This window comes from Pituophis catenifer, unplaced genomic scaffold (assembly GCF_029215685.1).
Source record: "Pituophis catenifer annectens isolate HBS135680 unplaced genomic scaffold, rPitCat1.0.hap2 SCAF_3, whole genome shotgun sequence".
NCBI classification, from domain to species: domain Eukaryota; kingdom Metazoa; phylum Chordata; class Lepidosauria; order Squamata; family Colubridae; genus Pituophis; species Pituophis catenifer.
This window is the reverse complement of record NW_027256883.1, coordinates 33,075,360-33,102,063: the sequence shown is the minus strand read 5'-3', so window position 1 is coordinate 33,102,063 and position 26,704 is coordinate 33,075,360. Positions and strand designations below refer to the sequence as shown.

The following is a 26,704-nucleotide window of genomic DNA, read 5'->3' as shown; positions in this document are numbered from 1 at the left end:
TCAGATAGTGATTAAGTGCAGATAATGCTACTTATAAAAACGTTAAGTTGTGGGTATTACAGTGGAAGAGATATTCCTTTCTCTTCCTTTAAAATTAATGAGTTGGAGACTTTTTTGCTCTTTGTTGAAGCATTATGTCATCATTTGTCAAGATTTATTGTTTTAGTTATGCATATAATCTAATTGTATTCATATATACAGTGTATACACACGCATGGAAAATGTCTTAAAATTAGTTTTAAGAGTGAAAACATATGAATAAATGTTTTATTGAACAAAAGCCTTCTCGGGAAAAGAGATGAAACGAAAGGATTCAGAGATCCTCCACATTTACACTCTGGAGAAAGCCCGATTACTTAGTGAAAAGCTCCCACGTTCAGCAGGGAATTTAGAAAATAGTCGAGAACAATTCGGAGAAGTTCCAATGAAACGACAGCAGCGGGCGGTTTATGGTCCTATCCGCTCCTTGAGCTACGATCAATTCCTTTAAAAACGGCTTATTTTTAAAGGGAACCTTCGTTTCAATGGACTTCAGGCGCTCGCAAGCCTGCGCAGGATCTGCTTGCAACGCTTCTTCGCCTTTCTCTTGCTCTCCTTTTGCCGGTCCCTATGCCTCCCGGCAACTCGCTTAGCAACCTTTTAAGTCGCCGGGAACGCAAACTTTAAAAGCCCAAATTTCGAAAGCCGTTCAAGTAGCAACATGTAGAAAAGGCAGCGCTATCCTCGGTTGCCAAAGAGGCAACGGCCGCGTCAATAAAAAAGCCTTGGCTCAGCGAAGCGGCAGCACGTGCGTGACCTTTATATTTAAATTCCCTGTTTCCCAAGAACAGAAATAAAGGCACTCGGGGCAGTGCAATTTCCAAGTAATTACTAGGGCCTGGCACACCGCTGCTGCTCGTCAGCGGAGGCGGGCAGCGCTTCGCCACCGTAGCCCACGGGCGGCCTTTCCGAGCTCGCAATCCGGTGGCCGCCGGCGCTCAAGGACACGCGAGGCTCTCCCCTAGGAGGCCGTGGGAGGGAGCGCCCGGTGCGCTTCAGGTGAAGGGGCTGTCCAGCCGTTGCTCCCGCCTGCGCGCGCCGGCGAAGAAAAGATGGCTCGTGGCGCGCGCCGGGGGAAGCGTCGGTTTTCCCCCCCCCTCTCGGAGGGGTGAATGTAAAAGACCTGCGTGGGGGAAAGAGACCCTCTTTCGGCAGAGCCGGGGCCGGTAGCGGAAATGCGCGGGACGGGCGAAAGAACTGACCAACGAGGCGTGGTGGCCTGAGAGGGAATTGCATTGAGGAGGGACCCAAGATGTCCACTACTGGGCGCTGGAAGGTGATGATGTCAAAGGGGTGGGGATTCATATGTGAGCCTCCGATGGGTGGGGTGCCAGCGCCTCCTTAAAATGAGGGGTGGGGGGGGAGAAGCGCGCCGAGCCTTTCGGGACGAAAGTTTGAGGAGGCAAAAACTCCTGCCAAACCCGGGCGAGCTTGCGTCGCCCGGCGGGCGTGACGCGGACGCGCAATAAAACCTGACACTCGCCAGCTGTTCGGGCTCCTCCTCGCCCCCTCCTTCGCCTTCTCCCTCCCCTCCCCTCCCCCGCGGCGTCGGCCGCTATTGCCGCCCCAGTGCATTGTGGGCGCAGTCCGTTGTTCATTTGCCATTCGACCTGGGCCGGGGCCTGGTGGGGCGGAAGGGCTGCTGCTGGTTGAGCCGGATCTATTGTAGGGGAAGCGCTCGAGGCGGAGGCGACGACGAAGGCGGCCGTGCCAGCGACGCAGGCTGGAGCGTGGGGATAAGATTTTGTTCTTGCAGCCGTTAAAAGCGCTTTCAAGCGGCCCGGCGAACTGACTGACCGGGTGGGTGCTTCGGTTGGTTGGCCGCTTTTTCTGCCTCACCTTTTCCCCCAGAGCGATCAGTTGCGGGGTGGGAGGGGGGGGGCAGCAGAGAGACAGTTGGGCCGGAGCGGGAGGAGGAGGGGGCGCGCGAGGGAGGGAGACAGGCGGGCGGGGGGCGCGCGGTCGCCCGCCATGTTCGCCGAGATGAACCGCAGGACCTTGGCGTTCCGGGGGGGAGGCCTGGTCAGCGCCGCCACCGCCGCTACCAACCTAGGAGGAGGGGGCGGCGGCGGCCCGACAGCTAACGGCAGCAGCGGGAATGGTGGCAGCAGTGGCCAGGGCGAGGCCTGGGTCCGTCAGGAAGCCGAGCAGTTGAACGGCCAGGGGGTGGAGGAGGAAGTGGAGCTGGAGACCGTGGAGCTGGAGGTGGCCGAGTTGGAGGCCGCGGACAGTGCCGGAAAAGAGCTCTCGCCGACCCCTCCTTCGGACTCGGCGAGCGCTCCTCCATCCGTCCCTGCCCCGGTCGGCCCCATGTTCGCCGAGAGGAATCGTCGGACCTTGGCCTTCCGTGGCGGGGGCTTGGTGGCGGCAGCAAACAATGGCTGCGACGGGGCGGGCTGGTCGCGGCGGCCGTTGAACGGGCGGGGTGGCGGCGGCGGGGAGGAGGAGGAGCTGGAGTTGGAGGGGCTGCTGGAGGGGAAAGAGCTGGTGCAGGACGGGGGATCGCTGAGCGACAGCAGCGAGGACGAGGAAGACGGCGAGGGGGGCAGCCTGGGAGATGGCAGCGGCGCAGAGGGCGGCAGCTGTAGCAGCAGCAGGCGGTCTGGGGGGGACGAGGCGGAGGTCAACAGCGTAGGCGCGGGGGAGGGGGAGAGTATCCAACACTTTCCGCTGCCAACCCGGCCCAAGTCCCTCCTGCAGAAGCTGCACGTCTCCTTCCAGAGCTGCTGGCTTAAGGAGTTCCCGTGGCTACAGTACTGTCAGAAGACGGGACTCGTGTCCTGTGTTTGGTGCACGGCTGCCGTCCCTACCACCTCTTCTACTGACGGCGGCAGCAGCAGCAACAACAACAACAGCGGGAGTCACGACGATCTCTGCAAGGGTACCCGCAATTATAAACGTGCCCTATTTCTCAGGCATCATCTGTCAGCTGAGCATCGCCTCAATGAGCCAGTCACTGCTGAGCAGGTAAGTTGAATTGGCCAGGGGGGAGGAAGAGAAACATGGTCTACTGGACAGTGGTGGTAGGGGAAAGCAGTCATCTTGCTTGCCCTCCTTTCCTCGGAGAGCCTTGTCAGGCAGCCTGCCTTCTATGAATTACTTTAAAGGGCTTCTAAAGCATTGACTGAATTTGAGGGCATTTTATAATCCTGGTTCATGTTCTCCCCCTAATAAAGAATTCATTCTGCGCTCTGATTTTAAGGAAACTTAATCAACAATTTTGACTGAAAGTTTAAGGGCTGGCATGTAACAGTTTTGAGGTTCAATAATTGTTACCTTTAGTATTTCTTAATGCAGTTACTTATACTGATTGTAGGGGGTACAAGTCTAGGTAGGCAGTAGTATCTAATTGGTTTGTATAATGTATGTGAATATAAGGTCTTAATATATTTTGTGCTCCCTGTATTCGCCACATTATACCATGTGGTGCAAACTATCCCTTTTGTCCATTTAAGTTACTACATTCAAATAGTACAGTAAGGTTTATTCATAATTAGAAAATCTATAAATGTAGTGACATCAATCTTTCAAAAATCTTGAGAGTTCTTGAGAAATAGATTCCTGCACTATACTCCAAGTAAAATTGTTTTGGAGGGCAAACTTCGTACCTATCTGTAACTCTTCAAAGCAGTGTTTTTTTTTTGCATCATAGGATCCAGAGAAAAGACCGCTACTTTTAAAGAGGTGCAGACAAAGTGTTCTGTTCTCACTCTATTTACTCATTTATATTTTTTTAGAATTGAACCCGGCACATTATGTACCCCTGTTTTGTAATTCTTGATATTTTCAAATGTGCTGAAATTTCTGTTATTTTATTAACAATGCTAAGGTGGTTTTTTTAAAAAACCTTTTTGTGTCGTGGATTTTTTTGCTTAGTAAACAGCTCACTGAACAATACTTCAGAAGCAAAACAATGAGACTATAGTCAATTATATTTCCTCATCTGAAAATCTGCATGTTAAACTTATCAAATTTCAGCTATCTTTCCATTTTCCTTCTGATTAAAATCAAGAGTCTGCCTTGATATAGTGGTTAAGGTGTTGGATAAAAATGCAAGTACAAGTCCATTCTCAATTGTGGAAGTTCATGAATGGACTTTGGACCATTCATTACTTCTCTACCTCATAAGGTGATTGTGAGAAAAATAGAAGAGAGTTTCTATATTCCGCTTAGAGTTACTGGAGAAAAGGCAAAATAGAAATATAATAATAATGTGATAAAAGTTGCTACATTTCAAATAACTGAAAACATTTTGTTTAATAATAAACTTTTGAAGGTGAATAAATTGATAGATGAGATTACAGCAAGAAACATGTGAATATAGACACTGCATTCAGCATTTGAATATTGAACAATTAGATCATTTTAAATTTATAGCCAGTCAACCATGTACCCAGATATAAATGTGAGCTAGCCTGTATGGGATGTCTTAACCTAATGTTATCCAAAGAAACATCAAAACTTTGGGGATCTGAAGTTGGTTTCTTTGTATCTAAACTGAGCATTCTGCCCTAATGGACGCTTAATTTCTTCTAAAGGTGTGTAGCTGTTCCATTTAAGTTCCAATATTTTATCTGATTCTTTTTACTATTTTCATTCTCCCTTCTTATACTTTGTTGTAATTATTTCTTTTAAGCCATATAGTTTCCAAAATATTTTCCATGTTGAGGGTCCCTTTTGTTTCAGAATATGATGCAGACACACCAGAGTGACTGAAAATACTTTTTTAAAAAACTAAAAAACCCTTTCTTAAATTGTGTTTTGCCTGCTTAATAACTACATCAGTATTATATGGTATCTTTAATCTTTATACATTATACAAAGCTTAATTAAAGATACCATATACTATTGAAAAAAAACAGTCTCAATATTTAAGTTCTGTTAGCTCACCCGGTAAAATAGCAGGTCTTATTTTGCCTTCAGAATATTTCAAGTGATTTCCTTTATTTATTAAAAAAAAATGTTGATAAAACATTAAAAAATAGAAAACACAAATTGATAGGAGAAATCATGTAAATTGGGTTCCCCAGTTTGGTGCTGAATTATAATTGCTGTCAATTTTAAGTAGTATAAACACTATTATTCAGTACTATATTAACATTGTTTGATGTTGGTGACCATTATTTAATACTTTTTTCAATAAGAAATTTTATCTAAACTAATATTTAAGTAACTTTTCTTGCCAATTTTAAATTTATTCACTTGTTAGCATTAAGTTCTCATGATTCACTGCACTATATTAATACCTCTTCATTCCTTGTCGGAGACAGCCAACTGCAAGCATATGAATTGCTGCTGTCCTCTCAGCATATCCCATTTTCTCCAAGACTAATTTGTATCTTACATGTATGCTATTGCTGAGAGGTACTGAAGAAGGATGAGATGATAGCTCAAGTATTTATTTCCTTAGAACTGTGTTTCTCAACCTTAGTAACTTTATGATGTATGGACTTCAATTACCAGTATTCTGGAAATTTTGGGACTTGAAGTCCAACACACCATAAAGTTGCCAGAGATGAGAAGCACTGCCTTAGAAAGATGGGAAGACTGGTGAAGTGTGATTTACTTCAGGATAAGAAGGAGAGCAAGCAATTATCTATTGCCCTGAACTTTGCAAAATATTTCTCAGTGCAATCTAATATACATTTGTTATTGTACTGTACTTATAATCCAAAGCAAAAATGAAATATTTTTGCTAAGTTCATGTTCTGTTTTGCTATATTCCCCCATTAATTCATACAATGCCAGATGCAAAATTAGATTGCTGTGAACAAGATTGAGGCACAGTAATCATGGATTTTTGTGGGCTTTAATAGCCAACTGAAAACTTGTGGATTTCCTGGTGAGATACAGTTTTCATTGGTTGTATCCAACTTTTTAACTATTACAGTTAAAAACCTGTTTCTCAAATTACAAATTACACTTTGTTAAAATCCAAATTGTATATTGAATTTTTGAAACAATATTAGATTATTTTCTGTGCATTATGAATGTCCCTTAGCATGCAATACTTCCCTGTATTTCATTAGTGCCTGCATTTATATTAACAGCAACATTTTTTAAAAAATTGCAGTATAACAGTTAATAAGAAATATTATATTTTATTATATATAAATAATATATATAGTCAGAGAAGCTGTCCTAACTTTCATACTCATAACTGAGACATACAGGGATTTGTGACAGAAGCAATTTTGAATTATGTGGAAAAGTATCATTAATAATATAAAATTATTATATAATCTTCATTATATTATATTTAGGTTGTGTCCTTAAAATATTTTCTGATAAAAGACTGCATGAATATCCTAAGAAATGTATTTTTCTCCAAAGATTAGATGTGTGATTGTAGATATTTTTAGGCTGTACAAAATGGTTGAAAATACTTTGGGTTTGTAAAGATTCCTGATAACATATTAATATTGAACAAATTTCAGGAAGATGAGTGTGTGGGATATATTCTAAATAGGGACAAGAAGATGATCTCATTCTTCAGTTTAAGGTTCCTTAAAATAGATGTAGGGTATAAGTCTTCAATCTTAGGGCTTGTATCGGAAAATCAGGTTAGGGATTAGGTTGTTAAGCTAATTAAAATCCTCCTATTTGTACTTCTTGCATATCAGACATCTTGAAGGAACAGTGTCTTCACTATAAAACCAGGATGTATTTAACCGAATAGCAGATAGTAACAAACTTTCCTTCATATTTATGCCATACATGATTATACAGAAATCTGGAATAAATATGACATAGCTATTTTCAGGAAAATAGCTTCTGGATCATCAGAATTTTAAAAACTTGATTCTTATGGAATGGATAATAATGCCTGATACTTCTAACACTTTTTACCAAAAAATGGTATATATAATGTACTGGTATTGAATGACCTCTTTGATTAGTAATAGATATTGAAACATTTTAATGTATAGGGTACCAGGTAAAATAGTAGTTTTCCCAAAGCTTGTATCCTTTACACTATCTAAAAGTTATGAGTTTAGTATCAAAAGATCTTGAAGGTCCCAAATGGAAGATTAGAAAAATATGTTTTAGTTACAAATGATGGGTTTTATTCCTCACTAGACTATCTGGAGGATAGCAAAATCAAAAGGGAAACATGATATATAGTTGTCATAATAAACAGCAGTAGGGAATCAATGAACTGAGACAGCATAACACTGGTAAAATTTCTCCCAGAAAACATTTGAAATAATACATGATATTGAAAATGAACAATGAAACTGTTGTTTTATTTAAAAATAGTTCAACCCAGAGCAGAAATTAATTTTAATATTAGGAGGAGGCATCTTCAGTCCATTATTCCATATGGTATTGGTACAAGGACAGAAAAAAATTTCTTTGATGCCCTCAAAAGTGGAATCAGTACACCCACAAATGAATTATGGTTCTAATATTATTAACTAAATACTATCAATCTTGTACACAGATACACAAGGCTCTTTTGTCATAGTTGATTAAGTCTGTATAGTAATGACATTGTGGTCATAAGTTATTCAGAGGTTTTTTTAAGGATATTCAAGTTGATCTTAACGTCTAATCACTGTATTACTACAGTGTCATTTTAATTTTCAGTGAGCACCAATATTCCAGGGAAGAAACTTTAATTTTGCTCAATATTAATTAATCAATTGTCAGTGCAAATGTGTAATATGCATCATATATTATGCATCATAGGGCTGTGCATTCAGATGCATTACTGTTGAGATAGCATTGGTCAGGAACACCTTAAAGCAGCTGCAGCTTTTCCTGGGTTCGCAGCCACCCTCTGCAATTGACATACAACACGTAAGGCATTTTTCTAACAGTTGTTGCATGAGCACTGATGCACATGCCAAATTGCCTTTTGCCATTTGAATCTGAATTATTGATTGCTTTTCTGCCATATTCTGCATCACCTGTATCTTCTAGATCAAGATTAGGGATGGTCTGTCTTACTGTGATTACAATAAAGTAAACCTGAGATTTCCAATCTATGAACAAATGTTTTATGTATTTATTTACCTAATTTGTATGGCCACCCAACTCAACACTGGGAAAGAAAATAACATTGAAAACAATTGCACTAACAAAAGCATATATTGTACAAAAATAACAAAAGGTATTTAAGTCTTAAGTGCCAAGTGCTAAAAGTAAAATATACAGCAGCTGAGGAAGATTCCTTCACTAAGAAGGCACTTTTGTAAATTAGATTTATCAGTGAGCTATGAAGTAATGCATTTGAGTGAAAATAAATTAACCCATATAAGGAGCTTTGCAAGGTAGTAACTTATTATGCAAAAGGAACTTTGGGGTCCAGTCAAAGCAGAATTTTATTTGCTGAACTATTAGATGTACTCCAATTATCAATATTCTATACACTATGTTTAGATAGTAGGACATCATAGCAATTGTACTATTGTTCAGTTTCTGGCTTTAAGTATACCTCTATATTAGTATCAAAAGAGAGATACCTCCCTTTGTGATAAAGTGTGTAAAAAGAATTTTCAATATAATATGAGTTGGGTGGCTAAGGAACTTGTTGAAAAGGACATTAGAAAATATCAGTTGTATTAGTAGGAATAGTTCTCCAAATACAGGAAGTAAAAATCCCTTGCTTAGAGTCTACCTCAAGAATTGTGTTCAGTTCTGGAAATCACATTTTAAAAAGATTCAGACAAACTGAAGCAATGCAGAGGATGATGAGGATGGTTAGCAAATTGGAAAGTAAGAAAATAATTGAGGTAACTTCAGGTTTAATTTTAAGAAAAGATATTGGGTATTAAGTGGCCACCAAATACTTTTGGCTATTGCTTAGCACATTGTAAGCCGCCCTGAGCCTCTGGAGAAGGGTGGCATATAAATCAAATTAAAATCAAATTAAAAAAAAAAATACTTAAAGAAGTGTGACTTGGAGAAAAAACTAGGAGAAAAAAGGCAAGACACAGATTTATATTTTGAATTTATATTTTAAATTCATATATATTTCTCTAGACTAAGTAGTCTTATTCATTATTGTGATGGTATGTTTCAGCAAGGACACAGTGATATCTTTTTAACTTGCAAATTGCATAAGGGCATTTACTACCCTGTTTTCCCAAAAATAAGATATCCCCTGATAATAAGCCCAATTGGGCTTTTGAGCGCATGGCAATAAGGCCAAGCACTTATTTCAGTGTTCAAAAAAATATAAGACAGGGGTCCTTGATTTACAGCATTCGCTTAGTGACCATTGAAAGTTAGAACAGCACTGGAAAAAGTGACTTACGACCATTTTTCACACTTACGACCATTGCAGCATCTCCGTGATCACGTGATTTACATTCGGATGCTGTCTCATATTTATGACAGTTGCAGTGTTCTGGGGTCACGTGACCATCTTCCGCAGCCTTCTGATCAGCAAAGTCAGTGAGGAAACCAGATTCACTTAACTATGTTACTAAGTTAACAACTTTAGCGATTCACTAACAACTGTGAAATGGCAAAACTCAGTTAACAAATTTCTCAGTTAGCAACATAAATTTGGGGGTCAATTGTGGTCGTAAAGTGAGGACTATCTATTCTCCCATTTGGTGTGTGATAAAATTAATTTCAGTGCGTGCTTTATTGAACTGGAAATATATAGCATGGACTAGACTATAAAATAATATAAAGAAAGCAATAGTATTTTAGAATTGTGTTGTTTAATCCTAAAAGTATCATTTAGAATTTAAAACCAGTCAAGCCTCAACTCATATGTATAATCTTAATTCCTCCCTCTTAATTACAGGAATCTGAATTAACATCAGAATTGGCTGAGAGAGATTGTGATTATAATATTAGGCCAAATGAGAACTCTTACTGCTATCAACTATTGCAAGAATTAAATGAGCAAAGGAAAAAGGGCATTCTCTGTGATGTCAATATTGTGGTGAGTGGAAGAGTCTTCAGAGCTCACAAAAATATTCTGGTTGCAGGCAGCCGTTTCTTCAAGACTCTGTATTGCTTTACAAACAAAGAAAATCGTAACCAAACCACTGTTACCTACTTAGATGTTGTTGCTGTTCAAGGCTTTTCTGTCATCTTGGACTTTCTATACTCTGGTAACCTTGTGCTTACAAGCCAGAATGCAATTGAAGTTATGTCAGTGGCCAGCTACCTTCAGATGACAGAGGTTGTGCAATCCTGTCGTAATTTTATCAAAGATGCCTTAAATATAAGCATAAAATCAGAAGCCCCAGAAGCTGTAGTTGTGGATTATAATAGAAGATCGGTGAGTAGAGACGGGTTAACTTCAAGGGATCAGAAAGTTGCTAGTTTTTGGGCCACAAGAAATTTAACTAACTTGGCAAGCAACATAAAAACTGAAAATGATGGCTACTGCATTGATGAAAGCCAGTCTGAAAACTACCAAATTAATGATTGGGTCCAGGACAGCTCACCTGAAATGGCTGAAAATGAATCTCAAGGTGAAGGAAAGGTCTTTGTGTGGAATGATATGGGTTCACAGGGACAATCACTTCAAGAACCAGGAAAAACAAGAAGGAAAAACCCAGGTGCAAAAAGATTTGTTTACAATATACCACCCAGTAATGATGAGCCATTAGAAGACTGCTCAGCTACTCAAACTTCAGTACAATATCCAGAAGAAGATCTGCAGTTTATCAAAGAAGAAGTAGCAGGTAAATGCTGGCATGATGGATAACAAACATATAATTAATTAAAGCAACAGAAAGTTACTTTTTCCAAGTTTCAGATCCTAACATTTTTATTTTTTATTTATATATTTCTTCTGAAATACAAAATCATCCTTTTCTCTTGTAATTTTGAAATCATTGAGTCATTTACATATAGATCATAGAATTGGAATTCTGTTTAGAAGTTTATAGAATCAGAATCATACTTCTTTTGAACCTCTTGAATTGCTCAGATCTGGTTTCTGTCTACAGGATATAAGAGTGCTTTGTTAGGAGCATCAATAGCCAGAATATTCAGAGGAAAAAAAAATTCAAATCTTTGAAATCTAGTTTATATGCCTACCACTAACAGAAGAATGGCATTTGGGGAAATTGAAAAGTGTATAGCATTTGAAATCAGATCCTAATTCTAATAGTTTGGTAATGTAAAATATATGACACATAGAATTGTATTTTGGACTATTTATAATTTAGAAGTGTATGCTTTTAAATAAAAAAAAAACAATATTAAGTATATTATACTATCTGTGAAGGTATTTAAATATCTTCGTATAATTAGTTGAGAAAAACAGGCAACAAAGCAAATCTAGAAATATATATTAAAAAAATAGTAGAAATTACCAAGGTACATTTAAAGGAGACCTGAATCCATCAACAATTTTTCCTGTATCATCATATGCATTTTCAAAGAGAATATAGGATTTCTCCTTCAACTTCATTAAGTTTTTCCATATTATCACCATTATGAGTGCAGTGGTTAGAATGCAGTAAAGTAGGCCAACTCTGCCAACTACCAGGAATTCGATCATGACCAGCTCAAGGTTGACTCAGCCTTCCATCTTTCTCAGGTCAGTAAAATGAGGGCCAGATTGTTGGGAACAATATGCTGACTCTGCTTAGAGGATGCTGTAAAGCATTATGAAGCAGTATATCGAAGTCTAAGTCTTAAGTGCTATTATCTCATAATTAAAAGACATACTTTTTATACTCTCTAAATATTGAACAAAGGTTAATTGAAGAATTCAACATACCAAGAGTAATTTGCTTAGAGTTAGTCCTTGACTTACAATCACAGTTAGTACTGGAATTTCCATAGTGAAGCAATGTAGCGTGTTGTATCATTTGACTATATCACCTGCAGTCCCAATTGCCTTCATAACCCAAAGCTCACAGGTGGTTAAGCGGTAAGATGTAGGAGTCGCAGGTGAGGAAAGGTGCTATGTGGGTTTGGTAAAAGCCTGAGAGGGTTGGTGCAGTGCATATATAAGGGGGATTATGGTATGGCACAAGCGCAGGAAAGCTGGCATAGCAATATGCTGTTGCTCAGGAACTTCTTGGTGTGCCATAGCTTTGGGAATACAACACTTTTGCAGCTGCAGTATGTCATGTAGTCCCTTTTTGCTGCATTGCTGGGCCAGGCTGGGGCTGGACTTAGTGCCAAGTGTAAAGGGGGTTTCTGGTACTTCATGGTCTTTAGAGCTGCAAAAATCTAAAAGCCATAGATCTGTGGTGTGCCAGGAAATCCCTTTATATTTTGCAAAGCCTGGCCTAGTCTGGCCAAAGGGGCTTCCTGGTACACAACTCTGGAACTTTTTGCAGACCCAGAGTTTCAGTGTGCCAAGAAGCTTTGCACCGTGGAGCTCGGTAACACTGTACAAGGCACCGCACGCTGGGAAGCCCCAGTTCAGTCACCCCTGCCACCCTATACACCAGTGATCCTCAACCTTCCTGGCTCCATGAAGTTTCACACACTTGCCTTGCCACTTGTGTAGCCTGGTACCCAACAGGCCATGCACCCTTACCAGACTGTGGTCCAGGGGTTGGGAACCCCTGCTATACACCACCCCTGCTGACTTTGCCATCTTTTTGCTCCTATTGCTGACAAGATGTGCCAGCGCTGGCCCTTCATGTAGCTGCTGCCACATGGGCCATCTTCTTCAGGACTTGTGAGACCTTGGGAAGAAAACCTCGTGCAGCCAGCAGCTGCCTTACAAAGGGTCAGGTGGGTGGGAGGGAATTGGTGTGCCCCTACAGTTGTAAATGCTTGCAGCTCAAGTGCCCAAATTTTGATTACACAAATATTGGTTCATTTGTTCAGTGCTGTCATAACTTCAAACAATACTGAACAATGGCCCTAAGTTCAGGACTACCTATATAAAACAGTATAGTTGTGCTTCTTCCTGTCTTAGAATTAAGCCATCAATGAACACAGCTATGTTTCATCCCAGAACGTTTCTATACACCATAAATATTCCAGACCAAAATATATGAAGTTGCTGGGGGAGGGGACTTAAACTGAAAATACGTTGAAATCATTGAGTTAAGTTTTAACTAAACAACGTAGTGTTACTTGTTTAGGAATCCTTTCACTGCTCGTCTAGTTAAAAAAGATTAATTGTGAAATAAAGGTACAAAGAAATAACTATTTAAAACAACTATAAAGCCACTCATATCACACTCTCGATAGTTCCCAATCAAAATTAAAACAGCATAATTAAAAACAACATAATACATATATCAATTAAAACAATAAACATTAAAAATTTGGTACCAAAGTTAAGTTTTCAACAACTGCATTAACTGCTTTTGTCCTTTGTACCCTCCTTTTATTTCCTAACACTAGCCTTTTTATACCTAGACTAATTTTCTTGCATCTGTAGTCTGGAACTAATATATACCATCTATATGAATTAACCAATCTCGTTGAGCTGCTCTATTAACAGTAACACACAACCAACCTTCTCTGGGCTCGAAAGCTAAGGAGGGCAGGACTTGGTCATTACTTTTAAATCGGAGATCTGCAGAGAATACTAGTAATATACTATTGTTTAGACTGGGGAATTAAAAAAGTCAGCAGCACAGGTAGTTCTCAACTTACAACCACTTGCTTAATGACTATTCAAAGTTACGATAAAGCTGAAAAAGGGGTCTTATGACCCTGTTCATAAGGTGTCCTCCACAATCATGACCACATATTACAACAGTTTTGCAAAAGCCAGCACTTTGGTTTTCAACAAAACCACACCATAGCAAACCATGGGTTTTCTTAACACAGCATTTGCTTTATAATCGCTGCAAAATATTTGTAAAATTGGGCAGGCTCTATTATGGTCATAACTTGAGCATTACTTGTAATGGCAAATCACTTATTGCTGCCCCCAAAAGATACATGGACATGAAGTCACTTATTCCAATCTGAAAGAGATTTAATATTTCTATTAAAGGCAGAGGAGATATGGCTATAATGATAGTTGTGGGAGAGATGTTTTAACCAAAACATATTAAATTGGGAAATCATGCCAGTGCTTTTTCCTTTTCTTTGTTCTTTTTGTTACTGAAGTGAGATTTATTTTTTATTTATTTTTATATGCCGCCCTTCTCCGGAGACTCAGGGCGGCTTACAATGCGTTAAGCAATAGCCTTCATACTTTTGTATATTTTATACAAAGTCAGCTTATTACCCCCACAAACCGGGTCCTCATTTTACCCACCTTAGAAAGGATGGAAGGCTGAGTCGACCTTGAGCCTGGTGAGAATTGAGCTCACAGTAATTGCAGGCAGCTGGATGTTAAATGCTTTAACTGATGTTGCATTAGCCTCCTACACCACTCAGGCTCTTTTTATTTAGATATTTAGAGTATAAGGTTCCTCTAGAAAATAAGAGGAAGTTCAATATTCATTCTTCATTCATTCATTACAACTGACTCCACTAACTCATTAGTTGATTGTGATGATAGGTTTCCAGGTTTTCCAGGTTTTCATTCCTGTTACCTAGTCTGAGTACAAGTGCCAAGAACAGCTGGAAGAATGTTGGAAATAGATTGCAACTTTTCTGTCTTTGATAAATGGGTCATATAACAAATTTGCCCAGATAACCAGTCCTGACTGTTTCTGGGCAGACATTCAAATTAAATGATGACTTGTTTACTTTAGCTATGATTGCCAAGTTAATATTTTAATTAATTTCTATTAATGTGTAATAATTGGAAGAAATCAAAATAAATTAGATAAATAAAGTTTGAGATTTAAGCTGTAGTCTATTATCCTGTTATGCTAAATTTGGTGAGAGTGTACTGTAATGTGAAAAGGGTTTGCCTTTTTTGCTTTTTTTTTGTGCATTTTGCATACCTTTACCTTTAATATCTTAAATATTGAGCTTCATTTGGGTCCTATTTATTTATGAAGAAATTTTCAGTGGACGAGTAAATTCCAAAGTGTGCTTGTTTCCTTTTTCATACATAGTTATTCAATATGAGAAAAGTAATTCCTCCATTTCAGTTAGCTCAGTTAACTAGGGCCAGCCAACTGAGAGCTGATTTGGACCTTTTAAAGTGTTGTTAGTTTACGTGTGAATTATCCAAAAACAAGGCAACATTTTTGTTTAGCTATTGCTTAGACCAGGGGTCTGCAATCTTAAATACTTAAAGAGCCATTTGGACCAGTTTCCCACAGAAAAGAATACACCAGGAGCCACAAAACCTGGGTGGGCGTGGCCAACTCAATGTCACTCACTCCCACTCAGTCACATAACACACCCCCAGCCACGCCTTCCCAGATTCTGTTGCTCCCAGTAATTTCTTTTCTGTAGGAAACAGGTATGTCTGTCTGTCCGTCAGCGGCATCTGACTAGATATAATCAGCAAGTACAGGGGTACTTTGCTCCCGCTCTGGAATATGGAGCAAGTCTCCATCCCCCGCCATCACCCTTACCTTCTCAGGCCAGGCAAGGAGTGAGTGGAACGGGAGGGTAAGGGGCGGGGCCAGCCAGTGGTGTTCAGCCAACAGAGAGCCACAGCAGGGGGACGAAAGAGCCACATGCGGCTCCGGAGTTGCAGGTTGCTGACCCCTGGCTTAGACATTTTCAAATTTATTTATTGCAATGCACTAAGCTCTCAATAGTCCAGTAGTCAACATGGACTTCGCAAAAGAATGTTGGAAGCAGTTATTTACTACAGTAATTCATTTTGGTGTACGTTTTCAGACTTGCATGAGAGTTAGGGGACATTTTGTGGGAAACATTTCTCTATTTTAAAATAATAGATTTTAAAATATGAACCAGCACTGATAGATTTGAATGATTTTAAAATATAGCTTTTGAATAAAAATGTAGCTTTTGCTACTAATACCTAACTCAAGACATTCTTAGAAGGCACTAATTATTTTATATTTATCTTGTTTTGATTTCAATCTATTTTTTTAGATTTGTAAATAATTTGGGATTTGCTCTTTTAACTGTAATCTTTCATTTTATTTGTTAAGGGTTTTTTAGCCTCAATAACAGGTCCATTTTAGAGAGCTGGTTGTAGCTTAGCTTTCCTCAGTAAAACAAAATTCAAAAACAAAAGTGAGTCTTGATTTATAAATTTCTCCTATTCCTCCAACATTTTAAGCCCTTCCTTTCATAACTTTCTCAGGTTCTGCCAACCAAAAGATGTTTCTATTTGCTCTGTCCCTGAAAGTTCTTCTGGTCATGATGGCCAGGAATAGAAAGTTCATTGAAATAGGAAGTTAAAACTTAGGTGATCTGTTTTTGTTTCCTCTATGAAATAGCCATGATAAATTACAGATTATACTGGGTGTTGAATTTAGAACTGTATGTAGAATTTTCTAGTTGCATTATGTAGCACATAGAACAGATAATACTCAAATTAACTACTACTCAAATTACTATTCATACTCAAATTAAACTCAGGTCAAGTTTTTGTAGAGTGTTTTGCATCCCAAAGATGTGAAATGAATGCATATAGCATATACAAGGTTTAATGTACACTTTTGAACCTTGAATCTCAATATGCCTAGGTAAAATCCTCATATGCAGGGCTGGGTTACTTGTGGAACTGCCTGTCTGTGTTTTTTATGTACAATATCGTTGTTTATTTATTTGCATTAATATGTCTTTTGTACAGATCTTACAATATATAATTTTTTTAAAAAAAAATCTCTCATAACAGGTACCTCAAATGATTTCAAGTTTGGAATATTTCCTAGTATCACCAATGATTTCAAGTTTGGGTTACTACCAGGGACTTCAAATGATTTCAAATATGGATTGCTACCTGAATCCTGGCCAAAAGAAAACTGGGAAAATGGTGAGCAAATCTTATTAACTTCTGTTCAAACTTTATATTTTCTGTTTATACAAGAGTAATAAAATTGTACTGTATCAGAAGTGAACACTATTCTCCAAAAATCCAAAACTGCATAGAAAGAATCTGCAATGGTAACTATTAAGCAAGATATCTATTGTTGAATGATAATTTGCAGATCTACAGACCATAAGAATTTTGAAGGTCCTGGCATATGTTTCCCTTCTACTAAAGATTTCTTATGAGGGAATGCTTCCCTCAAACTTGAAAAAAAGCTTTCCTAGTCCGTCTTTACATATTTCCCAGAATTTGGAGGATCTAATCATATGTGTGACCTTATCTTCATTCATTCATATAATTTTAAAATATACTTAAACTCTGCTACAATTCAAAAATGTGCTTTTTGAATTTCTGACACAATTTTAAAAGGTTTTGAAACATTGGTACAATTCATCTTATACTGATTAGTATACTAATGGTGAACAAATTTCTTGTGTTTATTTGGTTTTCAGTTAGAATTCTAAAATTCCAGGATCTATAATTTTGATTTCAACTGGTAGGTCAATGGTGGAGGACAGAGTTTTTAGCATTTTAGATTGAAAACAGTATCTCTAGGAATTTGCTTTGTCTAAAATTTTGGTTGAACTTCCATACCTATAAGATTGCATGAGTCTTTACCTATAAGAATGCATGAGTGATTGACTCAGTTAGAGGGCCTTTTATTTACCAGGGTTAGTACAGGTAGTCCTCAAGTTATGGCCACAATTTAGCCCAACAGTTGTTGCTAAGCGAGATAGTTGTTATGTGAGTTTTGCCCCATTTTATGACCTTTCTTGACACAGTTGCTATGTGAATCTCTGTGATTGTTAAGTTAGTAACACGGTTGTTAAGTGAATCTGGCTTCCCCATTGAGTTTGCTTGTCAGAAGATCACAAAAGGTGATTACATTACTCCGGGACACTGCAACCATCATAAAGGTGAGTGTTGTGGCCCACTAGCAGCCTGCAGAGCTGGCAGCAGAGTCGGACAGTGAGGAAGCTGGGGAGGAACATGGGCCAGTCCTGGAGTCTGGGGAAGGCTCGGATGAGGGCTCTTCATCGGAGGCAGAGATGGGGCCAGGCCATCTGGGAGTTATATGCGGACTCTGGAGCCTCCAGAGGCAGAGAAACATGGGGAGCCTGTTCCTAGTGTACGCATGCGCAGAGCTGCCAGAAGGCAAGAATAGTTAAAACAAAAGGGACGACTCGGGAGTAAGGCTTGGAGATGATTGGCCCCTCCCATAAGACATAAAGGAAGAGCAAAGGTATGTGGACCTTTGCAGGAAGCAACGTTTTTTTTTTTTTTTTGATTTGATTTATATGCCGCCCTTCTCCGGAAACTCAAGAGCGGCTTACAATGCGTTAAGCAATAGCCTTCATACTTTTGTATATTTATACAAAGTCAGTTTATTGCCCCCATAATCTGGGTCCTCATTTTACCTACCTTAGAAAGGATGGAAGGCTGAGTCAACCTTGAGCCTGGAGAGATTTGAACTTGCAGTAATTGCAGGCAGCAGATGTAAGTGGATGTTAATTAGTCTGCTGAGCCACCAGAGCTCCTGGTGCGGATGGTGTCTACGTTGTGGATGGTGTCGGTTTATACTTTGAAGCTCCATTTTTGACTTTGTGTTTCCGTGAGGCCTTGCCAAGATAATTATCAATTAGGTCTTTGGCAGCAGGTCAAATAAGATAAAGGTGGTTGTTTACCAGCCTTATCCGAAGGACTGTGGCAGACTTCTGTTGGACTATTTATAAACTCTTGGTGATTCAGCACATGCTGTGAATGAAAAGAATTCACAGCCATTAAAATAAAAAAAGGGGTTTTGAGACTAACTGTGTGCTTTTTATTATATCAGGAAGCCTAGGTTAGGACAGTGAGTCAGTTGCCAAGGGTTTGAATTTTCATCATGTGACTGTAGACTGTTGCAGCAGTTGTGCTAAAAGCAGTCAGTGCTATTGTAACTTTGGTCACTAAATAAATGTATGTAAGTTGAGGACTACCTGCATTAGCATTCTGGCAAACCTTGAACAGAAACATTTCTGAAAATCTTTCTCTACAATTTAGGGGATTACAGAAATCTCTGCCTAGGACATTTTTCTGTATGCATTAGAAAATTTCCAATTTGTATATTTTATGTTGTTTATTTAATAAGGATAATTGCCTAAACACTTTCAAGACACTGAAACACTTTATGTGCAATTATCACCAATTTTTCTGATGACCTTAAAAGTGGATGAATTAAACACTGGAAAATTTTTCAGAAAGTACCATGTATGTTATTGTATGTAGGCTGTTACTAAACAGTTGGAAATCACACTTTTGCTAACCTGTTCCAATTATGTGGTAAATTGCTGTTATGTTCTGTTTAACCTTGGTCTCAACAGAAGTCAAGTAATTTAACGCCTTAAAAATGAAGGTGAATGAACTAGTTATAAGTAAACATACTTAAGGTATGTGGGTGAAATAAATTTGGCTCTTATGGCTATGCACAGATTAGCTTTGTACTAAATGGCAATATATACACACATGTACATATACATACACAAACACTATATTATACTATGTTATTATATTATATTTTGAAAAATATTTTTGCTAACTTATTAAATCACTTTTGTTTGGATCTTTAGGTGATTCTTCTCTAATCATGAATAAATTGAAGTGTCCACACTGTAACTATGTAGCCAAATATAGAAGAACACTAAAGAGACATTTGCTCATTCATACAGGAGTGAGGTCTTTCAGCTGTGATATTTGTGGAAAACTGTTTACTCGTAGAGAACATGTAAAAAGACATTCCTTGGTATGTAACATCTACAATTTGCTACAATAAAACTTAATATTTGTTGTATTGAATTACTCTGGTATATCATGTTTCATATAGAATTAAGCTACTAACTGATACCACATTTGTGCAATTTACAATTAAAGTGTTTAAATAAGTAGCCTGCTTCAAACTACAGCATTCTCTGTGGCAATATTTGGAATTATATTTTCCTATTGGACAAACTAACATCTATAATTGGATAATGATAAGTTCCTTGAGGTTGGGCTCCAGCACGAGTCCGAAAGCTCGGAAGACTAAACCTCTGGTCCTGGTGACTGACCCAGATTGGCTCCTGTAAAATATGTTTAGACATTCAAAATTAATGAATTGGATAATTAATGAAAATTTGTTGCAGTTTTTTTCTAAATACTGTAAAAATGGAAATACTTCTCTGGTTCATTATTCAGGAAGGCTACTATTGTAGATAAACTAAATGTATGAATAGAGGTCTGCTCTGGTTGAACCAGTAACCAGATTTAGATGAATATGTAGAGTCTTGCTCTGCTTTTGTTTCAGTAGGCATAAATACAAATCTGCATCTCGGCTATTTTCTCATGCTCTGATTCAGTAACAAGAATACAGTGTGGGATTTTTGCACCTTACAATGTATTGGTAATTAAAAAGCCAAGAAATTTGGTGTCAGAGTTTATTTCTTTTTAATCTCAAGAACTGAAGGAAATTTAAGATTGGCATTCCTTGTTAAAGGCTGCTTGAATATCTGCTTCAGGAAGTAATATTGTATTGATATTAGGTTTTAAATGGCCTCCTACAATAATTTATAATTCAACTTACTAAGGAACTGGGGCTGAAATAGGAGCTGAAAAATATAACAAGAACAAAGTAACAAGGTTGTATTTTTGTCACTGCTTGTGAAGTGCAAAATTTAGATATGAGTGTAGCCATATTGTGGCTTTCAAGTATATTAAAATTCTTAGTTTGGATTAATTACAAAGCCAAAATCATTTTTAATAAATATATTAAATCTGTTGATGTAATAATTCTATCCTTTGTGCAGGTTCACAAAAAGGATAAGAAGTACAAATGTATGGTGTGCAAGAAGATTTTCATGCTAGCAGCCAGCGTTGGCATAAGACATGGATCTCGGCGTTACGGTGTTTGCGTTGACTGTGCAGACAAATCTCAGCCAGGAGCGCAAGAAGGAGTAGACCAGGTACAGGACACCGATTTTCCTAGAGATGAAGAGTTTGAAGAAAATGAAGTAGGGGAAGCTGATGAAGAGCTACCTGATGATATAGAAGAACAGAATGACCAGACTCGGTGGGATGAATCTGGGGAAGTCTGTGTGCCTTTAGAAGACTGAGGAGATTTGATCTTATAGATGCTTTATTTTGACATCATTCAGACTGACCATGTTGAATTTTTGGACTGAAGGCTTGGAAAAAATATGGTACAGGCTGGATGAAAGTTATGTTGCTGTGAAATTTATAGGGTTAAAGCCTTATAGCAAAAAAAGGATTATTAATTTTTTAAAGATATTTGCACAGGACTGTACAGCATACAGTCATTTGGTTGAATTATATAGAGTCCTCACACCTACAGTCAATTATCAAAGGAAAAATGTATTTTTATTATTTATAGGATATTACTATTTGGGTCCTAATCTGGCATAGTACTTAACTATGCCTATGTTAATCATTCATGCATCTCTTAACATGGATGAAATAGATTGCGATTTTTGGAGATGGCTCCCTTGATTCCAATCATAGTTTTTGAACAAAAGTGGCTAGTCTGGCATAGTGGCTCGCGTTTCCTAAAAGGAGGCTTTACCTCACCTCTCTTGCCATTGCCCTTCCCCCAATAATTTAAATATCCAGCTTTTGGATGACATGAATCTGTGTCACTTAATTTTGTCAGGATATGATAGCTGACAAGTCCTGGAAACCTAATCACTGATATTTAATTTCCTGAGTTACTTAGGTTTCAGTACTTTTGAGTTTGCAAAATGCTACAGCTCTTTCACCAAATGTTAATAATGATTTAAAACTGCAAGGAAGATTGTGATTGGAATGAAAGAAATGTTCTCCTTGTCACTTAAAGGACTTTATGTTAGACACTTTTTGGCGTGGCTGCCCATATTTTAATTTATGTTTTTGTTAGCACTATTCTATTGGCTATTACTTTTATTCACTACTGTATACCTCAATCCATCACAAAGCTTAGAGTCCTAGAATCTGAAAAGGAGTGTAATTGATATTTTTGATTTTAATAGTCCAGCCCAATTTGTCTGCTTTTGTCTAGTTTTTGTTATGTGAAAAATTAGACATCAGGCTGTCTATTTTTTTGTGCCCCTTTGCTTTTCATTAAAGTAAACACAAACTGAATCTTTGCTTCTCTCCTATTTTGGGGGTTCTTTTATATACCAAACAAACTACGTTTAACTTGGCAGCTTAATTTGCTGGAACTTCTTTTTTAAAAAAAGAAAATTGTTAATATAATTGCTGGAGCTATTTATCCCCAATGCTCTTTGCTTCTGTTTTTGGATGAGAAGTTGAAACTTGAATTTTTGTAGCCATAAATCTTTTCTAAACTTGTTATATTGTACCAATGATTTCAGGCCTTTTTTTCTGAGGGAAGGGAGGGTATTGCACCTTTTTTATGCTTAGAATTCTCAGCTTCATCTAGCCTGAATGCACGTGAGCTACCTGAAGTTTAGACACTGCATTCAATATATTACTATGTCACAGTGAATAAATATGCACAGCATTTATCATAATACATAGCTAGGCCAGTGTGATAGTACTGTATTATAAGTTGAGGGTCACCATATTTGAGTTTATTAACTTTAAAATGAGTATATTTTCCTATTTTATATCTGCAAACTAAATTATGGTAGTTGTGTGGTAAACTTAATTGCTTTGACAGATAGAATCTTAATGGTGCTCCATCTGTTCAAAGTTTATATATATATATATATATAAAATATATATAAAATATATTTAAAGAGACAGCTTTATTATCCCTTATTTCAATACAACAATGGATTAATGTTAGACACTGTTTCTGCTGGATGAAACAGAGACTGAATCATATGGGTATTAAATTGTATAATCTTTTCTATCCAAATACATTATTGGTAGATTCCACATCACTGTAAACCTGACAGATAAGTAGTTCTTGGGTTTTGTTTTTAAGAACTGAAAACAGCTTATTCTCTTCTAGACTGAAATGAGTAATGTGTAATTCTGTTGGGGTCCAAAGTAGAAAATAGTGGGGAAACATAATATGAATGGGAAGTATTTTAACGTTAAGTAAATGTTCTGCTCTGTGAATATGTAAGTTATAGTATAAAGATTTCTTTCATCCCATTTATTCCCCATAAAATAGTTTACAATTGATCTACCTATCTTTAGTCCGAAAATCACCTAAATCTGCTTTATTATAACATACTATTCACTTAATGCTTAAACTGGACCTGGCTTTACATTCTTAATGTATTTTACTTACTCTCTTGAAACCGAATCTCCTTTTGCTACTTAAATCATTTGTGTATATCTGGTAAATTATGACCAAATCTGTTGTTAGATTAAATACAGTAAATTGAAATATACACTTGGTACATTACAGAATTGTTGTGATTTGTTCGGGTTATCTTTTTTAAAAAAAAAAACCTGTAGACATATTCAGGATTTTCTGTTGGCTTTGGATAAATTACTGTGCATTTTGCATCTCTAATCAGGCTTTTTAAAAGTTACATCTTAAGTGTGACATTTTGGCTATTCCTTTAACAAAACACAAGCATTATCAAAATTACTTTATCAAAGAAAACTGTTGAATTTAAACAACTGATACCCCATGGTAGTTGTCTCAACACTGATCTTTTTATTGGTTATGACTAATTGGAAGAAAAATTTTGGTAATTTATATTTTGGAAAAAGTTCTTTATAAACCAGAGATTAAGAATCAGTTATTGTTGAATCCTAACTTCTACATCAATCCTCAAATTGGCTTAGATTTCTGGGGTTTACATTCTGCACAGCTATTAAGAACCAATCCATCTAGTACCTTTCTTTAAGCTGGATTTGGACGGTTAGCTATACTACTATTAAGCAATTTTCCAAAATAGCTTCAGGCAAGAAGCATGTTTATTTAAGCAAGCTTTATTTCCTAAATACACTGTTATGGTATGAAAATGTACATAACTAAAGCAAAATATAGTAATTAAAAGAGTTACATGTAAATATGTGAAGCATAATAAAAAGAATGAAGTCCATAGTTTAAAATTTATTTATATATTTTAAGCTACTGCATACAATTTAAGAAACTGCAAGAAATAATGTAGATGGTATCTCTTCAGTCTCCCTTTCCTAAGGGTATGTGCCTTAGTTTAGCTCTGGACTTTGTTTATAACTTTATAAGAATTATGGCATTATGGTAATATATTTGTTTTGCTTAGCCTGGCTACTAGCCTTAAAATCACAAATTTGCTTAACTACTTATTTTTTCAATCAGATTAGTTTATATAAGCCCCTTTGAATTTCAGTTTTCCTTTATATATGTCTGCAGGGCTTTATAACATTTTAAAATATATTAAATGCTTTTTGTATATGTATATTGTTTTAGCACCCAATAGAGCATGGTATGCTTCTGTTTATGCAGAAGTATGGGATAAAATCCACCAGCTCCATCTAACTGGATATGCACATTGCTAAGTATTGTTAAATTAAACATTCTGAATCATGGGTCACTATTTTTTCTTGCAAATGGTGTTTTCTCTGCCAGAACAACCTGGGAACTCTTAATATGCATCCCAAACAGCAGTCTTAATTTCTGCACTCTCTAGGTTTTGACATATGACATATTCATAATCATGTATATTTTGTTCATTAGCAGAAAGACAAAGAAGAACTGCTAAAAGGAGTAGTAGGGCTAGGCAATTAATTGGAGCTGGACCAGGGAAAGATTCAATCATAGCAACTTGCCAAGTGAACAGAAATGTAAAACGCAATGATTTAATATAAACCTTTTCTCAGTTCATGCATTTGTGTGCACAAAAGATCATCTGAAACCGCCTGTGAAGAAAAACGGGAGACAGGAGAAGATCTTTGAAGCAGTCAAACAGAATCTTTAGCATGATATGGTCCTGCTTGCAAAGTTGTGGGTATTGAAGTGTCCTTTCAAATTATTTGCATGGCTATACTAAGTAATAGATTCTTTACTGAATTGGTGTTGTAGAGAGAATTGTGTAGAACATGTACAACAGCAACATGGCACTAAGCTCATCTCTTCATACTGCTGTGCTGTAAGTTTGTACATTCCATGTACTGGTACTTTTGTGGTTAGATTTCCCCTCTTTATAAATGGGTTAATTTGGGCTCAATGTCTGCTCAATGGGATGATTCAGATGGCACTAACCATTATAGATATTGTGAAGAGTTGATGAATCTGATCCTTTATAGGGAGAAGAATACGGAAAGAATTCTGACTTTTAAAAAAGGTAAATTTTCTGTTTGAGATGGTTGATCATGAAAACATTGCAGTTTTGTTGTATGCTGAATGTAATCATGTCAAAAAGAATACCATTTTTCACTGGTACTAATTTGTGACAATTTCTTTTCACATGTGAATTTGATCCATTAATAACGATAAAAGTATTAAAATTACCTTGAAATTAAGAGAATATACAAATACTTAAAATATTATCTAAAGTAAAAAAACTAGTTTATCTTAAGATATTTCTCTAAGTCATTTTTTTTAAAAAATATAGTCCCAGAAGTTGTATAAAATACAACTTCTTAATTTAAAGAAACCTTTCAAAGAATGATATTTATATAAGGGAAAATTAACTACTTTTCAAATTATTAGTTCATTGAACTACAGTTTGTTGTTAATATATTGATCACTTTTCCTTCTGAGGAATAGAGGCCATATTGACTTCAGATTTCAAGTTGTTGAGATCATACGACAAGCTATAAACATGGCTATGCAGAAAACTGATTTCATTCTGGTTTCCCTATCTGTATAATAGGGAAAAATGTTAATTTTGAAGATTGCAATAATTGTACTAAAATTAATCTCTCTATTATAATATATATGTGTGTGTGTGTGTGTGTGTGTGTGTGTGTGTAAATTATAAAATATTTGACACGGTGACCTGGGTTTCAGCAAAATACAACGTACTCATGTATAAACTCAGAAAAATAAATGTTTTTTCAGGAGCACCTACACACTCCTAATTCAATAGTATATAAAAAAAATCAGAATTGGATCTAGTACAGCACAAGGAGATGGAGTAAATTATTCCTATGCTATTCTGAAAGTTGGTTGGTCCCTTAACAATTTTATGATACATGCTTTCAGATGTTATAGTACTATCTATTGAATTTTATGCACCAAATGAGAATTCTAGTCCAAAAAACTTGTCAAAATACTTAACGGCTATAAGGGTTTTTGAAGCTGAATCCTAGAATTTGCTGCTATAGTTGTTAAGAGGCTACAAAGTTGGGGAAAAAAAGATTAACTTTCCTGGTTCCTGGGGGGGGGGGAACCCTACATAAATGTCAGTTCATATACCCTTCCTATGTCAGTAAGACTGGTTTGGCAACTATTTTCCAGTCCTCATTTGCCTAATCCTTAAACTATTTGCAAGCTGCTCACCATAAACAGGAATCTGAAGCTTTTATGAATGAATGTATGTAAAACAGTCATAATTGCTGCAGTGGTGATCATCTGTGGTGATTTTAATCTGGTAGAGACCTTAGCTGGTTGTCAGTCTTTGGGGGTTGACTTCAGGTCTGGCTCTCAAGTTCTAAAATCATGCAAACTATCCAGTAGAATGCGAACTGGACAATCCTGTCAAATTATTAAATATGCAGAAAAGTCTCTTTTGAGGGAATCCTTTCTAAGGAACTGTTAATTATGCATGGAACACCATGTTTAATTTGGTTTATTGAATTGCTAAACATGGCTTAAACATTTAACATTTTTATATCTTTACCATTTTTGTTATATGTTGCCGGGAAATGTTTATGGTATTGCAATAACAACCCTCTCTCTACTTTTAGCCATAATCATGATAGCTTTCT

The 26,704-nt window shown here is 37.3% G+C and overlaps 1 protein-coding gene across 1 annotated transcript; it reads left to right on the top strand.

Annotated features, from left to right (window-relative positions):
* The first annotated feature begins 2,010 nt into the window (after positions 1 to 2,010).
* ZBTB10 (zinc finger and BTB domain containing 10) lies at positions 2,011 to 23,238 on the top strand. The gene is made up of 5 exons (XM_070940474.1): positions 2,011 to 3,006; positions 9,803 to 10,694; positions 16,661 to 16,798; positions 19,465 to 19,637; positions 20,677 to 23,238. The coding sequence occupies exons 1-5, from the start codon at positions 2,011 to 2,013 to the stop codon at positions 20,980 to 20,982; spliced, it is 2,505 nt and encodes an 834-aa protein (XP_070796575.1). The 3' UTR covers positions 20,983 to 23,238.
* Positions 23,239 to 26,704: the final 3,466 nt, after the last annotated feature.

Bases quoted from the DNA above. Each gene is read 5' to 3' on its own strand.
- ZBTB10 (XM_070940474.1), top strand. From the start codon at position 2,011: ATGTTCGCCGAGATGAACCGCAGGACCTTGGCGTTCCGGGGGGGAGGC. The intron at 3,007-9,802 runs GTAAGTTGAATT...TCTTAATTACAG, and splicing joins AGCCAGTCACTGCTGAGCAG to GAATCTGAATTAACATCAGA. The intron at 16,799-19,464 runs GTGAGCAAATCT...TTGGATCTTTAG, and splicing joins AAAAGAAAACTGGGAAAATG to GTGATTCTTCTCTAATCATG.